Source organism: Podarcis tiliguerta (genome assembly GCF_965153285.1).
Source record: "Podarcis tiliguerta genome assembly, chromosome: 2".
NCBI lineage: Eukaryota > Metazoa > Chordata > Lepidosauria > Squamata > Lacertidae > Podarcis > Podarcis tiliguerta.
This window is the reverse complement of record NC_139535.1, coordinates 68185404-68207550: the sequence shown is the minus strand read 5'-3', so window position 1 is coordinate 68207550 and position 22147 is coordinate 68185404. Positions and strand designations below refer to the sequence as shown.

Here is a 22147-nt window from a genome sequence, read left to right as displayed (position 1 = left end):
TAATCAGTACGGATTTCTCTCATGCTAATATTGCTTTTTCATCTCTACAATAAAAAGCAAAAACTGGAGTAAGTGTGTGCATGAACCGTATGAGGCTTAGTATTTCTGTTTCCGTCATAGAAATGAAAATGACCAAACGTGGAGAAGCAGAGATGCAGACTATGATTTGGGACACAAATAGGGGTAAAGGTGTCTGTCATTTTATTTCTTGTTTGATCTTGGTGTTATCAAGAAAAAGGGTTAAGGGGTAGAAGTGCCATTTCAGAAAGGGGGAGAGATAACAGATTTTTATCACTGTGACGGTACCAAAACTGCTAACACGAAGCAGAGGAAATGGTTATGATTATGTGAGTGGAGCAAATTCATAGGAACCATTGGAGAGACATTCTCAGAATTTGCACCAAACTGCAGTGGGGGTGTAGCAGCCCTGTCAAAGGAAGAATTGAAGAATCATCTGCTAGTTTACAGGGGGTGGAAAATCAAAGAAAAGATGAATTCATTCCAAAATGGTATTTCATTATTCAGCAACATAGTATAACTCCACAACCACTGTGGTGAAAGGACGGAAGAGGCATAAAGGAGAAGAGAACAGTGCCAGAACACAAATGAGTAATAATAATAATAATAATGGGACGGGGAGCAAAGCCTCCTTCAGGTCCCCCTATTCATTGTGGAGATGGTGGGAGCCAGGCTTGTGTGACTCTGTTGCCTTCTTCATGGGCAGTGGTTGTGTTTGCAGCTAGCATCTGAAGAGGCCTACAGAAGTTGGATGTTTACCCATTTCATAAAAATGTATATACTGTTCGATTGTAGAAAGGCAATCAAAGCAGTTTACACTGATTGTTCGTTGCAGTCAATCACCTACAGAGGACATTTAGACAGGCACCTACAATCCTGATAGTTTGCCACCTGCTGAAAACAGATTTGTTTCACCAAGCATGTTCAGAGAATTAATTTGATTTCATGCTGGTCATCCGTTCCTTAACTTATGATGTCAGAGTTTTATGATATTTTAATGATTTTATTGTACAACACCTTGATAGTTCTTTAAAAAGAGCTGGAAGTTTTAATAATTTTTTTTAAAATAATGAGAATAAATTAATATTCTCTTTGTGGAAGGCATTCTTTCACTTTGTTGGTTCTTTTGAGATAATTAGTGTGGTTGCTGGAGATGCTCTTCATTCAGAGGGTTGAACTATAGAGAATGTTTCTTTTGGAGTGTTTTGAATGTCAAATATTAAAAAGGAAAGAGAATTTCTGAATCAATGTAATTTTAAGCCCTGAATTTAGCGGTTTTATAGATGCTCCCCTTTTAACAGGCAATGTTTTACTTCCGCTGTGAAAGTGAAACACATAATTAAGATTTCTCCCCCTATACCCCACCCTCCAATTTAATACTTTACAATTGCTTCTATATTCCTGACATGGCATCTCCAGGTGGGCACCCCAGTTGCTATGTCTAGCAGGTCTGGGAATGTGGTTCCACGTTTCTGTAAAGGCCTGTCAGGCTGGGGGTGGGGGTGGGGGAGAGAGCTTACAAGTGCCGCCCACATTTTTTTCGAGTATTTTCTTTTTCTTTAGAACAGCTCTCTTCTATATACTTCTAATTCTTTAGAATAAGTTCATCCTGAGCGTTCTTAAAACTCAGCTTGGCTCATGCCATGTTACCAAGGAAGGAGGAAGCAGAACGTTCAACTAACTCTCTTTCGTCATTCATTTTGCAGTTGTTACAGCTATTGTCACATTTCCCCACTAAAAATAAGTGTCTATTAATTTTTCAGCATCTGATTAGTATTTACCCTGACATCACTAGAGGTATGCAATGCCTTTTAGATTGGCGTAGGATTGTTGAGAGGCTGGAGGCTGACAGCAACTATGATTCTATTCTGAGCTAATAATCACTATTTAATCCGCACAATGTCATTGTGGTTACTGGTAGCTTCCAGTTTGCATCATCCAACCACAGTCTAGACCCAGAAGACAACAGAAGGAATAAGAGTAAAGTTATTAACGGACTTTTTAACTGTTCTTGGTTTCAACATCGATTTATGCATGTAATATAACAGGAACTCGGCATAGATGTTTGGAAATTATGTTATTGATTTTTCTTGGTAAATCTGTACACAGATTGCTTGGGTTTGGGGGTGGGTAGGTGGGGGGATATTTATTTATTTCAACATTAAGTAGTGCCAGCGATTAACTCAAACTCAGGGCAGCTCACAAAAAAAAAAAAAAAATTGCAACAAAATATTGTAAACTAAGCAGTACTTATGCATTCCTACCCTGCCTTTTACATCATAGCATCCAACTAAAGGGAACCCAACTGCAGTATGTTTCAGTGGGGGCAAGTGAAGAGATGTTTCTAGAGTTATTTATTTTATTTTTATTTTCTTTAATTCATTCATTCATTTGGCATATTAGTCACTTGTTGCCTGAAAGCAGGGGTCGTCAACATTTTTGGACCAATGGGCACATTTCAGATTATGAAGGTGCCAGCCACAGAATGGCTGCTGGTTGTTTCTGTGATATATCAGAAAATGGCTGTGGAGAGGCGGACATGTCATAACACAAAAATTATAGAGAGTACAATCATGGTAAAGCTGTTCCATAACTGTACAGTGGTACCCCAGGTTAAGTACTTAATTCGTTCCGGAAGTCCGTTCTTAACCTGAAACTGTTCTTAACCTGAAGCACCACTTCAGCTAATGGGGCCTCCTGCTGCTGCTGCGCCGCTGGAGCACGATTTCTGTTCTTATCCTGAAGCAAAGTTCTTAACCTAAAACGCTATCTCTGGGTTAGTGGAGTCTGTAACCTGAAGCATATGTAACCTGAAGCATATGTAACCCGAGGTACCACTGTATTTCCATACAAGAAAATTCTTAACCTGTTGAATTTCTGCCTGTCGTATTGCTGTCAAAGGTACAAAACCCAGCTTCCCCCAATAGTAACCATAAAGCAAAGCCTAGGCTGCCATTCTGTACCAAATTAGCTAGGAGTAAGGCCCTTTAAGCATAAAGACTTACCGTATTTTTTTGCTCTATAAGACTTACTTTTTCCCTCCTAAAAAGTAAGGGGAAATGTATGTGCGTCTTATGGAGCGAATGCAGGCTGCGCAGCTAGCACAGAAGCCAGAATAGCAAGAGGGATTGCTGCTTTCACAGTGTAGCGATCCTTCTTGCTGTTCTGGCTTCTGAGATTCAGAATATTTTTTTTCTTGTTTTCCTCCTCCAAAAACTAGGTGCGTCTTGTGGTCTGGTGCGTCTTATAGAGCGAAAAATACGGTAACTCTGAATAGGCATGTATACCATTGTACTGTAACTTAATTATATTGAGTAGAATTCATTGTCATGCTTTCTCATGCTGTCTGTGCAAGTATTCCAGCATGTTAGATGGAACAACACCCCTCTGGGGTTCTTCAGATTCCCCAAAGCTCATTTTGTGTGTTACAGGGAACAGAGAGGGGGGAGGGGGGGGAACCCATTTCACAAGCAGAAGTCCTTGTGCAGTGCTTCTAATCTAGACTTAGGAATGAGCAGTGAGGTGGTGAAGTTCACTGATGATACAGACAGAGTGTGAGACGCTCCAAAAAACCCTCTCCAAACTGAGTTAATAGAGGTGAAATTGTGAGTGCAGTTCAATATAGTGCAAAATGATGCATGTTGGGACACAAAATAATAATAATCACATATACGCTCATGGGATTTGAACTATTTGTGATGGACCAGGAAGGAAACCTTGGAATCATAGTGGATAGTTCAATAAAGATGTCAACCCAATGTGCGATGGCCGAGAAAAAGGCAAATTCCATGCTACGGATCATTAGGAAAGGATCATTGAAATAAAACTACCACTATCATAATGCCATTCTCCAAACCTATGGTACAACTTCATTTGGAATACCGTGTACCGTTCTTGAGGTAGCTTCACCACAAAAAGGATACTGTAGAGTTGGAAAAGTTTCAGAAAAGGGCAACCCATCAAGGTGATGGAGCGGCTCCTTTATGAAGAAAGCTTGCAGTATTCAGGACTTTTTAGTTTAGAGAAAATATAAGCAAGAGGTGACACGGCATAAATTCATAAAATTAAGCATGCCTTGTAGAAATGTTTGTATGCCTCTCTCGCACCACTAGAACTCATGGGCCTCCAAAGAAGCTGGATGTTAGAAGATACAAGGCAGATAAAGAAAGCACTTCTTAGACTATGGAACTTCCGCAGGAGACAGTGAGGGCCACCAACTTGGGATGGCTTTAAAAGAGTATTTGGCAAATTCATGAAGAGGGCTATCAAAAGTTACTAGCCATGATGACTATGCTCCGTCTCCACAGTTGGAGGCACTAAGGCTTCTGAATATCCTACACGCATTATCTGAAGCACTTCTTTGTGCGCCCTGGACACAATGCTGACCAGCGCCTCCATGAACAGCTGAGAGTTCAAAATGGCCCCCAGGCTGCACACCTGGGAAGAGAAGGACTCCAGTTTTAAAATACAGGCAGTCAAATGTGGAGAGAAATGATCTTATGGGTGTCCTGTCCCCAAGCAACTTGGGGCTTTGAAGATTAATACTAGCACTCTGAACTAGACCAGGAAACTGGAATACAGAAAAAAACTTATTTCTAGAGTGTACAAGTTATTACTAGAATGGGAGACAAAAGGTGAACAGGTAGAATAAGCTATTGGGCGAGGGATATAGGACATAATATAGAATTCAGTGCACGTGATAAATTATGGAAGAAAGACTTAAAATTTACAGCATGTTACAATTTTATGAAAATGATATATAGGTAGCATCTGACGCCTAGTAAATTAGCAAAGATGTATAAGAAGGAATCAAATATTTGTTGGAAATGTAAAGAGAAAGAAGGTACTTTCTATCATATGTGGTGGACATGCAAAATGGCTAAGGGCTTCTGGGAGATGATACACAATGAAATGAAGAGGGGGGAAGGCCCTTTGTAAAAAGCTTTTCTTTTAGGAATTGTTTCAGATGTACCTAGAGATCGGGGGGGGGGGGGGGTTCCTTTAAAAAAGGAAAAAAGGAAAGGAAAATCTTTTCATGTATGCAACTACGGCAGCCCAAATGGTATATGTTCAGAAATGGAAGGAGGGTAAACACCCACAAAGCAGGAATGGCAGATGAAACTGATGGACTATGCAGAAATGGTAAGTGTAACTAGTAGAATAAGAGACCAGGAAGAAAGAGACTTTCAGGAACACTGGAAAAGATTTGAATTATTTAGAAAAATTTTAAAAACTATTGTAAACCAATTAAAACTGATTAGAGAAAATTCAGAAGTATAATGCAAACTGAGATAAAAAGGGGGGAAAGAACATGAAATAACTAGAATATGCAGTGGTAAAGGGTAAATAAAATGGAACATGGAACAGGGGGAAGGGAAGTCAAGGTGAAATGTATGGTTTGAATTTTGGTGACTGTAAACGTGTACATTTTGTAAAATTGGAAAAATAATAATAGGGAACCACCTGGACATTCTAATTTGGGCCGAAAGCATAGATAATCCTGTACATGATGAAGTCCTATCAGATATAACTTGATAGGATTTCCATTGAATAGCAACAATTGCTCATTATGACCATGATGTCAAGATTGATGTGGTTTTGCGATTTTGAGGAGGGTGGAGATTCTGCACATACTGACAGCTATCTTTTTTTCCGTTGTTACACATATAAATATTCAGCTTGCAAAGGAGCAACAAGCAGTAAGGATTGTTGTAGGGCCTAATAATCAAAAGGACGATGCCCGTGTTTCTGAAAGCAATCCTGGCAATCTGCTTGTTGGTAGAAATTGTCTCTACCACTCCATTAAGACAACCAGAACAAATAAATGATATAAAATTTAAAAGATATGTTGAAAACTTAAACGCCGGCCTTCGTCCAACATGTGTGAGCTTACAGGTAAGTTAAATATCATATTTGTTTTTATTGTCATGTCATTATGTATTGTGGCCAATTTATTGCTTATTGAACAATCACAAAGAAGGCAAGGAGGATGTTTTGCTATTAAACCAACTTTCGTGGGCAAAATGTGCTAACTTGTTTTCTCTCTCTCTCATAATGTGCTAAGAAGAAGACGAGAAGAGGGTTGTACTTTTTTACACAACATAAATGGTTCAATAGGATGTATCACTTTACTCAGTATTCAGATTCATTCCTTGGAAGCATCAGTGTTTTATCTTTCTAGGAAACCTTTAACAGCAGCATGTTGATGATGCTACTGATTCAGAATCTTTACCATGATTGTCACTTTAAAAAAAGAAATATATTATTATTTCGCAAGTGTATAGGTACTAGACAAAATCTTCATTATCTTATTAATTCTAAACCACATCAGAACTTTCCTTTCATTCAACAATGATTTCAGTAATTATTCATTGATGTATGCTACTTTGAGCTCTTTGCAGAAAGGGAGGATAGAAAGTGTAGTAAGTAAATAACTATTGGATAAAAATTGTGCTGCTGAGAGCTTAAGATATTTGCGAGTTGCTGTTAGTAGACCGGGTTAGTATCTAATCTAGAATCATAAGCATTAATATAAGCAGAAACCAGTAACAATGATTTAGTGAATATGTTCTCAGCACAATGAGACAACAAGAAAATCTCCTTTCTTTGTAAAACCTAGAACTGAAAGTTACCGGTCACACATTCTGCTCTGCCCAGGGACCACAATCCAGAGATATGATGCTGAAGTCCATGGCTCTAAAGTATCTTAGAGTAACTGGCACAATACACATGATACTGGTCCACCTATTACCCCTTTAACCATGTTCCCTCATGCTGGTAGGCTTCTGTGCATGAAATATATAGGAACAGGCTGCCTGTAGTAGATTGTTTTCACAAATGGATTCAGGTTTCTTCTATATGAGGGCAAATGTGTTCCCCTCGCTCAGTTCAGCTTGCATGGTTTACAGTTTTAGGCTTTTTTAAAAAGTCTTCCTGAAGGCCTTTGCAGAACATCATTTTTTCGGGAACACCCAGCCTGGTATCTTTGACAAGCCTACAAATGAGCCATGATGCTGGCAATTGGTTGTCCCCAACATCTGGTAATCGCACATACGCTGCCTTTGGAGGTGAAGACTTCATGTTGAATTACTGTATCCATTGAGAAACTCCTTCTCATTGAATCAGTCTAGTCCATGTTTGAAGAAGACCAGTATGCAGTTCCTTCCTCTAAAATGGAAATGAGGGCGGGGGCAGGAAACAGTTGCCCAAGGTCTAGTCAGCAAGTCAGGACTCGCTTGCCAAAGTTTCCTTCCTTAACCAATTTATTGCCTTTTGTTTTACAGAATTCATCTTGTGGTAATGCAGAAATAAGACAGATTCGCTTTGAACCTAATACTGAGAAAATTGTAAGTGAAAAGTTTATGTCCTTAACCCAAAATGTAAAGCTTGAAAGTGTTTAGCAGCAAAAACCGAGCTGTTTGGGGCATGTGGTGGGTGGGTTGAACGGACATTTAGAACATCTTCTGTAATTTTTAAACATCAGCCATGGCTACTTTACTGAGGAGTGTCCACAGCTGGCATCAAGCCATTCTTTATTCATTATTTTGAAATGCCACAGATTGCTGTCCATATAGTCAAAACGTTTGTTGCTATGGCAGGGCAGTGGAAGGGACACTAAATTATCAGGTTGCGAAAAAGCAATTCCACTGAAAAAGTTCTCAACACTTGGGAATTGCAACACAGTTTCCCAGTACAGGATAAAATATAAATTATGCATTGGAGAAAATTGCAATTTTTTCATAAATATCAATATATTACTTTTTATTTAATTTTCTGCTTTCCTCAGTTATAAAGGTTTTTGGATGCGCTGCTTCTCAGCCTGCTACTTCATTTGATTCAGGCAGGTCTCTTCACAATACGTGATATGGTTCAGGCTCATAGAACTTTAAACCACTATGGAAAATGTGGTTGCAGAAATTTACAAACTATGTAATGCCTTGTTAGGGATGTGGGTGGTGCTGTGGGTTAAACCACAGAGCCTAGGACTTGCCGATCAGAAGGTTGGCAGCTCGAATCCCTGTGATGGGGTAAGCTCCCGTTGCTCGATCCCTGCTCCTGCCAGCCTACCAGTTCGAAAGCACATCAAAGTGCAAGTAGATAAATAGGTACCACTCCGGTGGGAAGGTAAATGGTGTTTCCGTGCGCTGCTCTGGTTTGCCAGAAGTGGCTTAGTCATGCTGGCCACATGACCCGGAAGCTGTACGCCGGCTCCCTCAGCCAATAAAGCGAGATGAGCACCGCGACCCCAGAGTCGGTCACAACTGGACCTAATGGTCAGGGGCCCCTTTACCTAATGCCTTGTTATGACCAACCAGGGGTATGTAGGAAAGGAGCCTTGCTTCTGCAAGTGTTGAGGCCTTCTCATTAAATCTTTAAGCCTGTCTCAGTCTGGAATACAAGGAAGTACTTAGTTGGGAGAAAAACAGCAGAATCCTTGCCATGTCTATTCACAAGTTACATAGTCCTACTGAATTCATTAGGCTTTACCTCACTGTAAGTGTGGTTAGAATTGCAGCCTAAAGCTGTATTGTCATACACTGAACTCAGGAGGGCTTACTTCTTAGAAGGCATGGTTAGGATTTCAGTCTTACAATCTTGGAAGTCCTTCTAGAATGACATGTGCTTTTTTTGGACTATTGTTATTACACTTCAAAGAACATGTTAAAAGACACACATGATTTTTGCAATTATGTATGCCATGCAAATAGCTGACCAAGGGAAAAACATTGGGGATTGATCTGCTATAGCATGAAACATAAAGAAATTAGATTATACATAATGATAATGAGTAACTTGAGTCTTGAGAACATTATCTCCCTAAACAAGTAGTTCAGTTAAAAAAAGTATTGTGTCAAGTAAGAAATATGAACAAACCTTGTACTCAGTACGTATTGAAGTAGTCATTCTACATTCAACTTTGAACTTTTCTCAACAGTGTCAAACTTACAAAAACGTATTCTTGGATGTCTACTGTGCCCTCAATAAAGTTGTAAAAAGCAATCCTACTGAATGCAACAAAACTGTGTCTAAGATCCAGCCACACCCAGAGCTGTTTGACAACCAAGTGAGTATTCTCTGAACATATATATTTCCCATCAGTGAGAATCTTGTGAAAATCCAATCTTATCCGCTGACTCAGATCTTATCAGATGTGCAGAAAATCTGAAGAGAGATTTGCTTAACCAAACTTCGATCCAGCAGGTCAGATAGGCCTTTTGCAAGGCACAGCTGCAGAACGATGAGAGAAGCTCTCAGACCTGTGAGAATTAATCAGTACTTAAATACGATCAGAATATGGGCCAAGAAAAAGTGTGGATGAGCCTGTGGTAGAGAGAAAGTTTGCCCCTGTCCCTTTCAGACACTATTGGGGAGGGATTTCAGTATGGGATATATTTTTACAAGCATATTTATAAATTGCTTTATTTGACCTAAGAGATCAGCTCTAATCATCTGTCTCTAAAACAATACTACTACTACTACTAATCTTCTGAATGAGCCAAAATTCGTTCAGGCCTACTTCTACAAATTACCGTTTTGGTAGCTTTGTATTGTTGGCGCTGTGCAGCCATATCAACTCTCCTTTTGTCTCCCTTTAAAGACCAGCTGCACTTTTTCAAACGATGCCTACATGCTAATGAAGGAATTCTGCCTCAAACTACAAAACTACGTCAGCCACTTATATGCCATCTGTGCGAAGAGCTAAAAGTGTACATCTTAAGGAGTAAGAAGATTTTTGTCTCACAGGAAACCATGGCATCTGACATTGTCCTGGAAACCAACACGTCATTTGTGTTTGTTATTCTTAATGTCTGCTATCGAAAGGGTACCGGTAAATGCAATAATTAATTTCTTCAGCCAGGAAAAAAAGAAAATCAATAATAATACAAACCACCCACAGCAGTGAGCTCAAAGACCCTTTGAGCATCATCATATGTATTTGGAGGCTGCTACTGTGGGCAAAGATTTGAGGACCAAAATCAAATGCACACCATTCGTTTAAAGTCCATGGCTTTCTTCCAAAGAATCCTGGGAACTGCAGTTTGGTAATGAGGTGGGGAGTTGTCACCTTGTGCTGGGTAAACTACAATTCCCAAGATTATTTGGGGTCGCAAAAGAACATCTCCTTAAAAAATGACTGGAACAAAGAACAAACCCTCCAAGTGCCCTATTTTCCAGGGACATTCCTGATTTAGAGAAGCCGTCCTGGTTTCTGATTTGATCCCAGAATGTCCTGCTTTTCCTTAAGGCATCCCTATTTTCATTGGAGAAGTGTCGGAAGGTATGGAGTCTTCCAACCCCAAACTGTCTGAAAGCAACCCTGTACTGTATAGGGAAGTTTTCTTAATGTTTCATGTATTATTATATGTTGGAAGCTAGCCCAGAGTGGCTGGGACAACCCAGTAAGATGTGTTGGGTATAAACAGTAAAATTATCATTCTTGAATGGGATGTCCCTATTTTCATCAGAGAAATGTTGGAGGGTATGAAAGAAGAAGAAGCTCTCTCGAAGTCTGGTTGTGCGGAGCAGCAGCCTTTAAGTGCCCATCTAGGAACTGAAGGTGGAAACAGGTTGAACCAGTAGTGAAAAATTTAAGGCAAATATAGTACAGTACAGCAATATTCCTCCCTCTTATACCACAATAGAGTCCATGGATTTAGGGCATTTTCATATGAGACACTTTTTCAGACTGCAGGCACACTGCACATTTCAGTCAGATGGCTTCCCCAAAGAATCCTGGGAATTGTAGTTTGTTAAAAGTGCTCTGTGTGGGTTGCATTTTCTATCAAGGCATGCCTTAACATCAGCAGGGAATCCATTTTTATTTTATTTCTTAAATTCGTTGTTATATAGTTGCAACTGACGACTTTTTACCAAGCAGTAGTTTAACATGGTGTGCATGTATGTCACTGCTGTCTGGTTTGTTCTGTCAAGTCCTACAGAAATGTCAGCATAAATCTTGGGCAAATGTGTGGTAAAGTGGTTGTCTGCATCTATGCATCCATTCATAAAGATGGAGGGGTGTGTGAAAGCACTGAAATAGAGTTTATTTCCTCTTAGCAGTTTCATGAGATTGGGTTGAACTTATTTATTTCTGTTTTATTTAACATATTTAATATTTTATATTATAAATATTTTCTTATCAAGATTAGAAAACAAACCTGTGCTTAAGAGATACAATAAATGAGATATTTTGTTGAAATTAGTAATCATAAGAGTTATGACCATTATTTAATATTTAAAACCATAGTTATATATTTTCTTGTTTGTAGCTATGTAATTGGTACTGTTGTTGTTTTCATAAACTTTCCTCATTTTGTACTGAAGAATAATTTTATACATGTTTGTACTGCAATTGCATTTATTCTGTATTTATATTGATATGGATTTCCTATGTGCTGTTTTTATATTAAGTTAATAATGAAAATATTTAAGTTACCAAACAAACAATAAAATCTTGAGCAAGAGTGAAGTGTTTTCCTTTGATTTTAACATATTTTAAGAATACTTGGATCGAGTCATTTGTGAAGCGGTATGAATTGGGCTTGACATTACACTTTATTGGGTAAAGCTGAACCAGCAACAAGGATTATAAACCCAATAAATTTGTTCACCTCACACTTTTCAGTGCATATGCTCATCACTTTCCTAAGCACATAAATCTGTATTTTTTAAAGAAGATTTATTGTGCTAGGCTGATGGAGCGCTTTAATTCACTGTGATAGTGCACACTTAAAATTCGAGTATTCTTTTTACTAAAACGAGCCCAGGAAGGGAAACATATCTACACTAATACAAATAAGACTTCTAGAAACAGTTTAAAACAACCTTTTAAAACAGCTTAAAGCTCTTCAAAGCAATCGCCTGCTCTGCAACTAAGTACTATGCACTTGAATCCCTCGTGCAAAATTGTGACCCTCTGGAGAATGATCACATTAAGCCTTGGCCTAATCGTCCTCAGTATTCCCATTTGTACAGTGAGATGGAGGGTGGACTGTGTTTTACAAGGCCTTCCGTGTGCTTAATTCTGTAAATACGTACGTCAAATTTGCGAACATTTGTTTCTGCTTGTGGCACATTCCTAGTTGCACTGGACTCAACTTGCCATTCTCCACTAGCCACCCTGGTCTCACCTCTGGGCCATTGCCAGGCTTCACCTCAAGCCCCACTCCTGATAGCAACACTTTGTCAAAAACACTAATAAACAATTAAAGAGAAGAGGAATTGCACTGGTATTGCCCTGAATGGATGAGTGGGTGTCTATCAGTGTGTGGAAATGCTGGGATGGTGAGAAGAGTTGGACTCACCAGCGCCACCTAGCTGCTCTTTTCCTCTTGAGCTAGCTTTGACATTCACCACCAAACAGTTATAATCCATCTGTGCTCTCTCGCTCTCTCTTTTGTTCTCTCTCCCCCTCCCTCCAATAATAATAATAATAATAATAATAATAATAATAATAATATCACCCTCAACATGTTTTCTAATTGCCTTGTAAGTCGGAACTGTCTTATAAACAAATGTCACTACTCCCAGTCTTGTCATAACTCGGACAACTGCTGTTGTCGCAGGAACCCCCCCCCCAATCATTCAGTTTGTACAAACTTCACACACACACACACACACACTACATGTGCTATGCTTCTGTTATAAATATATAGAAAAGCAACCATGCATCGGATTTGCACTGTTCCACTTTTATTTTACTCCATGAAGGAAGGACTACAAAATGGGGAAGGTTTGATACAGGGCAGCCATAATCCCTTGAGCATACCAGCACATACACAGGAGCCCTGCCCAGTTGCTATGCCAACCCTGATGGTCCTAGACAGAAGACCATCAAGATCACAAAGAACTTGCATATGGGAGTGGATTCAGCACTGACTGGAACAAAGGACAATAATCAGCTCTTCCCTCTGGGGGCAGGAAACTACAAATTCCCCTCTGTCACCTGGAAAGTACTCATGGGGAGGGGGGAAGGGGGAACCAGCCAGGTGACAAGACACTCAGGTTACCACCGCAACTCCTCCCTCAACCCCTCCTTTCTGTGATGAAGGTGTGATGTATCTGAGGGGTGGTCTTAGGTTACACCCCTTCTGTGATGTATGTATGATGTTTCTGGGGGTGGTCTTGATCTAAGGTAAAGGTAAAGGTACCCCTGCCCGTACGGGCCAGTCTTGACAGACTCTAGGGTTATGCGCTCATCTCACTCTATAGGCCGGGAGCCAGAGCTGTCCGCAGACACTTCCGGGTCACGTGGCCAGCATGACAAGCTGCATCTGGCGAGCCAGCACAGCACACGGAACGCCGTTTACCTTCCCGCTGGTAAGCGGTCCCTATTTATCTACTTGCACCCGGGGGTGCTTTCGAACTGCTAGGTTGGCAGGCGCTGGGACCGAACGACGGGAGTGCGCCCCACCGCAGGGATTCGAACCGCCGACCATGCGATCGGCACGTCCTAGGCGCTGAGGTTTTACCCACAGCGCCACCTGCATCCCCGCGTCTTGATCTACAGGGTGGCAATTTCAAAAGTCTTTATAAGGCCTTGCACACCATTTTTCTGGGTCCTTCCTCTCTCCTGCAAGTGAGGGGAGCACCCTGTTGCAACAATTCAATAATGGCCAAGCCTACAGGCTGCTGTTTTGCTCCAAGTTATCCTGGTTGGTGTCTTTGTTTTTGTCCAAGGGAGAACCTCGGATTTTTCCGTTAACACTGTCTTTCTCCTAACAAAAGTCTTTCTCATTCTCTCTTTCAGTTAGTGAGAGTACTGACCTGCCTGTCCAATGCCTTATCTTGAAGCCCACCACCCTTATTACTGTACTTTCTTATGCTGCAGTCTTACCCAAAGCCCACATCCCTTCTCATGACATAACACATTCCTAAACACACTTAACTTCTTAAAGGACACTTGAAGGAGTAATAATAACTACACAGGTTCAGGTTTCTCTGCAGTCCTTGCATAGCCTACAATTGCCACGCAAATGTTGGGACCTTTGCAAAAATGCTTAAGCCATCACGGCTTCTCACTTTGTCATACAGAGTCCCAGGACTGGTACACACCAGGGCAAGCTGGGGGTGGGGAAGGAGAGATTGGTGTAGGAAGTACTCACAGAATGACGGAGGATGGTGAGGCGATGGGACGCAAGAACCAGAGCAGCAGGACCCATCTCCAGGGACAGAGAAGCCCCTGTCTCCTCAAACACAGCAGGCTCTGAGGCATAGGGAGCAGAAAGCTGGCCAGGTGGGGCTCGCTAGCTCTGGGAGGAGGTGTGTGATTCCTCAGCTGGAGTAGGCTGAGAACAGGTGAGGCTCACTTGCCTCATCAAGCCCAGATGCTGCAATCAGCATGCAGAGTACACAAGGGCAGCAGAGCTGAGGTGCTGTGTCTGCTCAACTACTTGGATACTTCAGGATCTCTGAGGGGCTGTGCTTTGGTTTGGACTTTGGCCATGTGGATTGACTCCGGACATACCTGTCGTACTGTCTTGCTGCCAGGTAGGCCAGGGATTTGGGACAGGTGTGCAGGTGATTCAACCAGTTTTCACCACAGCACCAGAATGCTGCAGTTGCTTACACAGTCCTAATTTGCTCAGAAGTTTGAAACACTTAAGAAAAAGGGAAGCTTGTGTATCCTTGAACTCAAAAGCTTATATGTCCCTGGTCCCCAAAACAAACATTGGTGTATCTCATAGCATACACCTGTGCAATTGCAACAATAATAGTCACATACTATAGTCTATATATATATAACTATAGTTAGTTGTATTATTGATTTGGTGTTTTCTTTTGCCCTCAGGCTTCCCTTGCATGCAATACATAAATTCAAAGACTTCTGTGCTTAAAATGCTGCAGTTTTGTGTGTTTACTCTAATAAATTTGGTACCTGACCAGGAGAAAATGTCCAAGCAGTGATACTGATGTAGAACAGAGTGTCCCCATTTGCACCTGAGGAATGTTGGAGGTTGAGGCCTGGCACAAAGTATCTGAGGGTTAAGTTGTCAGATACCACTCTCTCCTTGTTGTAATATCTCTTTCACTTTTCCGTTACGGGGGCCAGGCTTCTGTCATACTCATGGGCTAAGTCCAACTGCAATCACAATTGCAAATAAGGACCCTCCTGCGTAGAAGTTCCTGAGTGGGGTTTGAAGAGGAGCTTAGTGATGGTGCCGAGGCAGACATACAGTAGGTGGCAGGTGGATAATGGGAAGTCAGGGATAGTGCAATTTAAGGTGTTCCACGTGCAGAAACAAAGGTTCATGAGATAGACCGGACATCTAAGGAATTAAGAATGTGAAGGGCATTGTAAAAAGTACTCTTTCCCAACGCTCCGTACAAATGGTAATAATGAGGGTGAGTAAGTTAAGGGTACCTCCAGAGTCCAGGTTGTCACTATTTTGCTGGAGGGATTCAAGCACATAGGATTTAGCTTGGAAGTAGGCAATACACCTTATTTGAAACTTGTATTAGTATTGATATGTTTGCCTCCCTGGGCGCCTTGAAGTGAATGCAACACTGGAATTTAGGTTTGCAGAATGAAAGTGAATTAAAGCACTCTATCTCCTTAGCACAATGAATTGACCTAAAAAGCAAAGGCTAGTGTGAGGTGAACTAATTTATTTAGTTTGTGATCTTTGTTACAGGTTCAGATTGCCCAACGGAGTGTAATGTCAAATGGAAATGTACACTGTTTCAAAAATGACTCTCTTCTTTTTTTTTAAAAAAAAATATTTTTTATTGATTTACAACACAAATATACAATTTTATCCAATCTTTGACAAACAAATTCTCTCTTTTTTTGGACTTCCCTCAGCTTCTCTGTCAATCATCCATCTCTGCCTCTTGGTTACGCATTCCTTTCTTAGCATTGTCATTAATCTTCCCTCCCACTACTCTTATTTCTTTTTAACAATACATCTCAGCTTTCACAGTGCTTCTTGAAATCCCACTAACGTTGTTTGAACAAAAATGACTCTTTTCAAGCTTTATGGAGATATTTTCATAAATATCAAGGGAAAACAATCAAGGGAAAACAGGAGTCTTGCTTGATATTTTATTGTGCGTTTTGTCACTGAAACATTTTCATTCTCAACTTAATATATAAAAGGCACATAAGAAAACCATATCAGCTTAAATATAGTATTAATTTAATTGTAATACAAACATGTATAAAATAATTATTTAGTACCAAATTAGTAACAGTGTCAATAATATAACTAAAAAGAATACAATATGTACTGTAACTTTAACTATAACTTTAAATATTAAATAATGGCCACAACTTAAAAGTCTTACTGTTACTGATTTCAATAAAATATTGCTCTCTAGATGTGCTCAGCATTATTGCATCACTTAATCACAGGTTTGTTTTCCAATGTTGATTGGAAAGTACTTAGAATATGCAACATTAAATATGTTAAATAGAACAGAAATAAATAAGTTCAACCCAATGTCATGAAACTGCTAAGAGGCAATAAACACTATTTCAGTGCTTCCACACACCCCTCCATCTTTATGAATGGATGGATAGATGCAGACAACCATTTTACAACACATCTGACCAAGATTTATGCTGACATTTTCTGTACAACTTGACAGAACAATCCAGACCGCAGTGACATACACACATGCATCATGTTAAATTACTGCTTGGTAAAAGGTCATCAGTTGCAGCTTTATACTAAAAACAACACAGAATAGCAAATAACAAAGAATAAGAAATAAAATAAAATTTGATTGCCCTTAGATGCTAAGGCATGGCCATACAGTGGGACACTTCTCCATTAGAACAACCCAATTTAGGGACAACTGTTTCTTCATGGTTCAGTGGCCTTTTTTGGTTTTAGGAGATGTCAGAGATCTTTGCCCTTTCTACACTCCAGCCCTCACACCCAAAATTCCAGGGAACTGTAGTTTACCCATTACAGAGCTATAATTCCCAGCCCCCCTAACAAACTGCAGTTCCCACGGTTCTTTGGTGGAAAGCCATGTGCTTTAACTGTGCTATAAGTGAATGGTGTGGATGTGACTGCAGTCCTCAAATCTTTGCGCAAAACATCAACCTCCAAATACATATGGCGACGCTCAAGGGGTCTCTGAGCTCGCTGCTGATTGCATTATTATTGATTTATATTTCCTGGCTTAATAAATTAATTGTTGCATTTCCCTATTTGACGGCATACATTAAGAATAACAAACATGAATGAGTTGTTGGTTTCCAGAACAATGTCGGATGCCATGGTTTCTTATTGGGGGGAAATGAGATCCTCCCAGTTCTTATGAAGTACACTTTTTCTTGTCCGCATAGCAGACATATAAACTTCTGACGTAGTCCAATAGATCTGGGCAGAATTCCTTCATTGGCCTGCTACCAATGTTTGGCAAAGTGCAGTTAGTCTTTAAAAGAAGATGGGGGGGGGGGAGAGGAGAGTTAAATTGACCATACAGTTCCAACAGTACAATGCTAATAAAATGGTAATTAGGAGGAGGAGGCCTGAGCTTCTTTTGGCCCATTGAAAAGATTTATTTTTTATTGGTTTTCCTGACAGTTGATTAGAGCTGACCTCTTAGGTACAGTAAGTTAAAGCAATTTGTAAATACATTTGTAAAAATATACCCCAACCCACCGAGAATCCCTTCTGAACGTTTAAAAAAGGGGGCGCAAACTATTTCCCTACTATGTCTCACTAAGGGAGAAATATATACGTTTACAAAAAATACTCACATGGTCTTCATACAGAGAGTCGGGTGGAAGCATATTTGATACACTGCTGTTGCAAGCGCTTTGAGAGACATTTCTCAGAGCCTCATTGACTTGGCAAAATACTCTGCCATAAGTTTTGCACTGTTGAAAAAAAAGGTTTAAAATTGAATGCAGCATGACCGCTTCAACGCAGTTTGAATGCAAGGTTCATTCATGTGTTTTTTCATTTGAGGTGATACTTTTTTATTTATCTGTTTAGGAGGAAAATGTTCTCTAGAATTTATATGTACAGTCATTCCTTGGGTTGAATGTGCTTCAGGTTGAGCACTTTCAGGTTGCGCTCCACGGCAACCCGGAAGTAACAGAGAATGTCACTTCCTGGTTTTGCCGCTCGCGCATGCGCAGACGCTCAAAATGATGTCATGCGCATGTGGAGAAGCGGCAAAATGTGACCCGCACACGTGCAGACACGCCGTCGCATCTTACATTCCATTCAGGATGCGAACGGGGCTCCGGAATGGATCCCGTTCGCATCCTGAGGTACCACTGTATGTTGATCTGACAGAATGGTGCATGTTACTCATTATCGGTCCATATAATAATGCTATAGCAGATCTATTCCTGATGCTTTTCCCTAAGCAAACCAGTTGCATTGTATACACATTTTCAATTATGCTGTGTATATTTTAATCTGGTTTTTGAAGTGCAATAGTGCTGTTCAGAAAAAAGCATGTTCCCTTCTAGCAGGTTGCCAGCCAGAGACATGACATAATAACTATGCAGGTGCCGTTGCAACCCCAAAACTTTTGAGCGTCCTCCGGTTTGTGCAGCTCTGGAAAAGACATTCCCCTTCTTCTCCAGTGCGCTTCAGCGACATATATCAAATGATACATGTACACTAATCTTCTAGTAAAACACAGCAAGAAGCGTGAGACATCGTAGAGCTAATCTATGTATTTATTTACACACTATGTACAGACAAAGGAGTCATGGCGTCCTCTCTCTCCAGCTCTGAGAGAAGAAACAGGCAGAAGTAAAAGCAAAAGTACAGTGGTACCTCGTGTTAAGAACTTAATTCATTCTGGAGGTCTGTTCTTAACCTCAAACTGTTCTTAACCTGAGGTACCATTCTAGCTAATGCGGCCTCCTGCTGCCGCACGATTTCTGTTCTCATTCTGAAGCAAAGTTCTTAACCCGAGGTACTATTTCTGGGTTAGCAGAGTCTGTAACCTGAAGCGTCTGTAACCTGAAGTGCCTGTAACCCAAGGTACCACTGTACAGTACAGTAAGTATATACAGCGGAAGAGATAAGACTGTCTTCCATTCCCACATTCTTCCTAGACAGGCATGTGATTTACACCAATCTCTTCTGCAGCATCGGAGGCGTGAAATACCAACAAGATGGACGCCTGGAGTCTTCAAGATTGAAGACTCCTTAGAAAAAGCCCCAGTGAGTTCCATATGACTTACTCCAAGGCAAGATTGTATGACAGCAATAGGCTGCAATTCTTATCTGAGAGTAAACTCCAATGACTTAAGTAAGACTAACTTCTGAATAGACATGGTTAGCATTGTGGCGCTTGTCTCCTAACCAATGACTTCCTTGTACTCCAGACTGAGAAAGGATTCAAGTTTTAAACAGAAGGCCTCAATACTTGCAGAAGCAAGGCTCCTTTTCCACATACCCCTGGTTGGTCATAACAAGGCATTGCATAGCTTAGAGATTTCTGCCACCACATTTTTCTTAGTGGTTTAAAGTTCTATGAACCTGAACCATATCACGTATTGTGAAGAGACCTGCCTGAATCAAATGAAGTAGGAGGCTGAGAAGCGGCACACCCAAAAACTTTATAACTGAGGGAAGCAGAAAACTAAGTAAAAAGCAATGTATTGATTTATGAAAAATGCTGCAATTTCCCCCAAAATGTAATCTAGCGTTGTAGGTCACCCCAACAAATCTCCTGTACTGAGAAATTGTATGGTAATTTCCAACTATGGAGAATGTTTTCAGTGGAATTCCATTTTTGTGATGTGTTTTTCATTTAGTGTCCCTTCCATTGACCTGCCATAGCAACAAACACTGTGACTGCTTAGACAGTAATCTGTAGAGAAGTTCTCAAATAAAGTGTACAAGTTGTGAGACTCCTATGAAGGTTCTCAAGGTCCAAATATAGCATTTCAAAATAATGAAGGAAGAATGGCTTGATGCCAACTGTGGACACTCCTCAACAAATTAGCCATGGCTGATGTTTGAAAATTACGGAAGATTTTCTAAGTGTCCATTATGTCAAGGATATAAACATTTTGCTTACCGTTCGCTCAGCATTAGGTTCAAAGCGAATCTTTCTTATTTCTGCATTACCACAAGATGATTTCTGAAAAACAAAAGGCAATAAATCGGTTAAGGAAGGAAACTTTGGCAAGCGAGTCCTGACTTGCTGGCTAGACCTTGGGCAACTGCCTCCTGCTCCCGCCCTCATTTCCATTTTAGAGGAAAGAAGCAGGAGAAGTGCATGCTGGTCTTCTTGACAGCCTTCAAACATGGACTAGGCTGATTCAATGAGAAAGAGTGTCTCAGTGGCTGCCATAATTCAACATGAAGCCTCTACCTGCAAAGGAAGGGTATGCTTAGTTGCCAGATGCTGGGGACAGCCAACCTGGGATGGCAATTGCCACCATCAGGGCTCATTTGTAGACTTGCCAAAGATATGAGGATGGACGTTGCTGTGAAAAGGATGTTCTGCAAAGAACTCCAGGGAAAACATTTTTTTTAAAACAACAACAACAACCCTCATGCTGTAAACTTTGCAAGCTGAACTGAGTGAGAGGAACACTTTTGTCCTCGTAAAGAAGAAACAATCTTTTGAAAACAATCTACAGGCAGCCTGTTCCTGTATATTTCATGCACAGAAGCCTACCAGCATAAGGAAACATGGTTAAAGGGGTAATAGGTGGATTTGTATCATGTGTATTGTGCCAATTGCTCTAAGATACACAGGGAACGCTATGCAGCCATGGACCTCAGCATCATATCTCTGGATTGTGGTCCCCGGGCAGAGCAGGATGTGTGACCTGTAATTTCAGTTCTAGATTTTACAAAGAAAGGAGATTACTCTGAGGTTTCCTTGTTGTCTCATTGTTCTGAGAGCATTCACAAAATCACCATTACCAGTTTCTTCTTATATTAATATTTATGACTCTAGATTAGATACTAGCCTGGTCTACTTATAGCAACTAGCAAATATCTTAAGCTCTTAGCAGCATAATTTTTATCCTGAAAATGTACAGTTATTTATTCATTACATTTTCCACCCCACCTTTCTGCAAGGAGCTCAAGGTGGCATACATCACTGAATAAAAGTTCTGATGTGGCTCAGGATTATAAAGTATTGAAGATTTTGTCTAGTAGCTGCACATTAACAAGATAATAAAGCATTGCCTTTTAAAAGTAGGAACGTTTTAAAGATTCATTTTGATTATTTCAGTTCTGCAACATGTAAAATACCAAATTGGGTATCATTGTCAACATGTCATGCCTGCATATTAAGTAAAGCAATACGTCCTGTTGAACTATTTCTGCTGTCTAAGAAAGTGCTTACTTTTTATTCTTAGAGAGACAGCACATTCTGAGAGAGAAAGTAACAACATCTGGCTTCCATAAGTTGATTCAGTAATAAATCTTTCCTCCTTGCCTTCTTTGCAATTGTTAAACAAGCAATAAATTGGCTGCAAAACATAATTTAAAAAAAATAATTATGTACCTCCAGGTTCTTGCATTCCGTAACGAGCCATTTCTGTAATATTGTTAGTTTTCTTTGAAATCTGCACTTGTCCGTTTTCTGTACCTCTCTTTTGAACTTGCCTAGTTGTTTTAACGGAGTAGTAGAGATAATTTCTACCAGCAAACCGATTGCCAGGATTGCTTTCAGAAACACAGCCATCGTCCTTCTGATTATTAGGAGCTACAGACAAGATCCTTACTGCTTGTTGCTCTTTTGCAAGCTGGATATTTATATGTACAACAGGGGAAGGAGATAGGTGGTGTGGAATCCCCACTATCCGCAAAGCGCAAAACCACATCTATCTGATTATGTGGAAGATCTCTCAATGCAAAATGAGTAATTGTTGCTGCTTAATGGAAATCGCAGAGACATCACCTTGCCACCAAAGGTCTGTATAGTTAAAGCCATGGTTTTCCCAGTAGTGATGTATGGAAGTGAGAGCTGGACCATAAAGAAGACTGATTGCCGAATAATTGATGCTTTTGAATTATGGTGCTGGAGGAGACTCTTGAGAGTCCCACGGAATGCAAGAAGATCAAACGTATCCATTCTTAAGGAAATCAGCCCTGAGTGCTCACTAGAAGGACAGATCGTGAAGTTGAGGCTTCAATACTTTGGCCACCTCATGAGAAGAGAAGACTCCCTGGAAAAG

At 40.4% G+C, this 22147-nt stretch overlaps 2 protein-coding genes across 5 annotated transcripts; one reads left to right on the top strand and one right to left on the bottom strand.

Moving 5' to 3' along the window:
* The first annotated feature begins 4482 nt into the window (after positions 1 to 4482).
* Positions 4483 to 11330, top strand: LOC310670048 (uncharacterized protein). Of its 4 annotated transcripts, none has more exons than XM_083424492.1 (5): positions 4483 to 4652; positions 5697 to 5913; positions 7302 to 7364; positions 8954 to 9082; positions 9617 to 11330. In XM_083424492.1, the coding sequence occupies exons 2-5, from the start codon at positions 5755 to 5757 to the stop codon at positions 9719 to 9721; spliced, it is 456 nt and encodes a 151-aa protein (XP_083280618.1). In that variant the 5' UTR covers positions 4483 to 4652; positions 5697 to 5754; the 3' UTR covers positions 9722 to 11330. The 4 variants fall into 4 exon arrangements, 2 of the variants coding, with proteins under 2 accessions (XP_083280618.1, XP_083280617.1); XM_083424491.1 differs by having other exon boundaries at positions 4483 to 4660; XR_014507498.1 differs by lacking the exon at positions 5697 to 5913.
* A 4719-nt stretch (positions 11331 to 16049) lies between these two features.
* On the bottom strand, positions 16050 to 21684 carry LOC310668764 (uncharacterized protein). Its single transcript, XM_083422096.1, has 4 exons — positions 21475 to 21684; positions 20026 to 20088; positions 17735 to 17854; positions 16050 to 17406 (listed from the first exon to the last, which is right to left on the bottom strand). The coding sequence occupies exons 1-4, from the start codon at positions 21652 to 21654 to the stop codon at positions 17287 to 17289; spliced, it is 483 nt and encodes a 160-aa protein (XP_083278222.1). The 5' UTR covers positions 21655 to 21684; the 3' UTR covers positions 16050 to 17286.
* Positions 21685 to 22147: the final 463 nt, after the last annotated feature.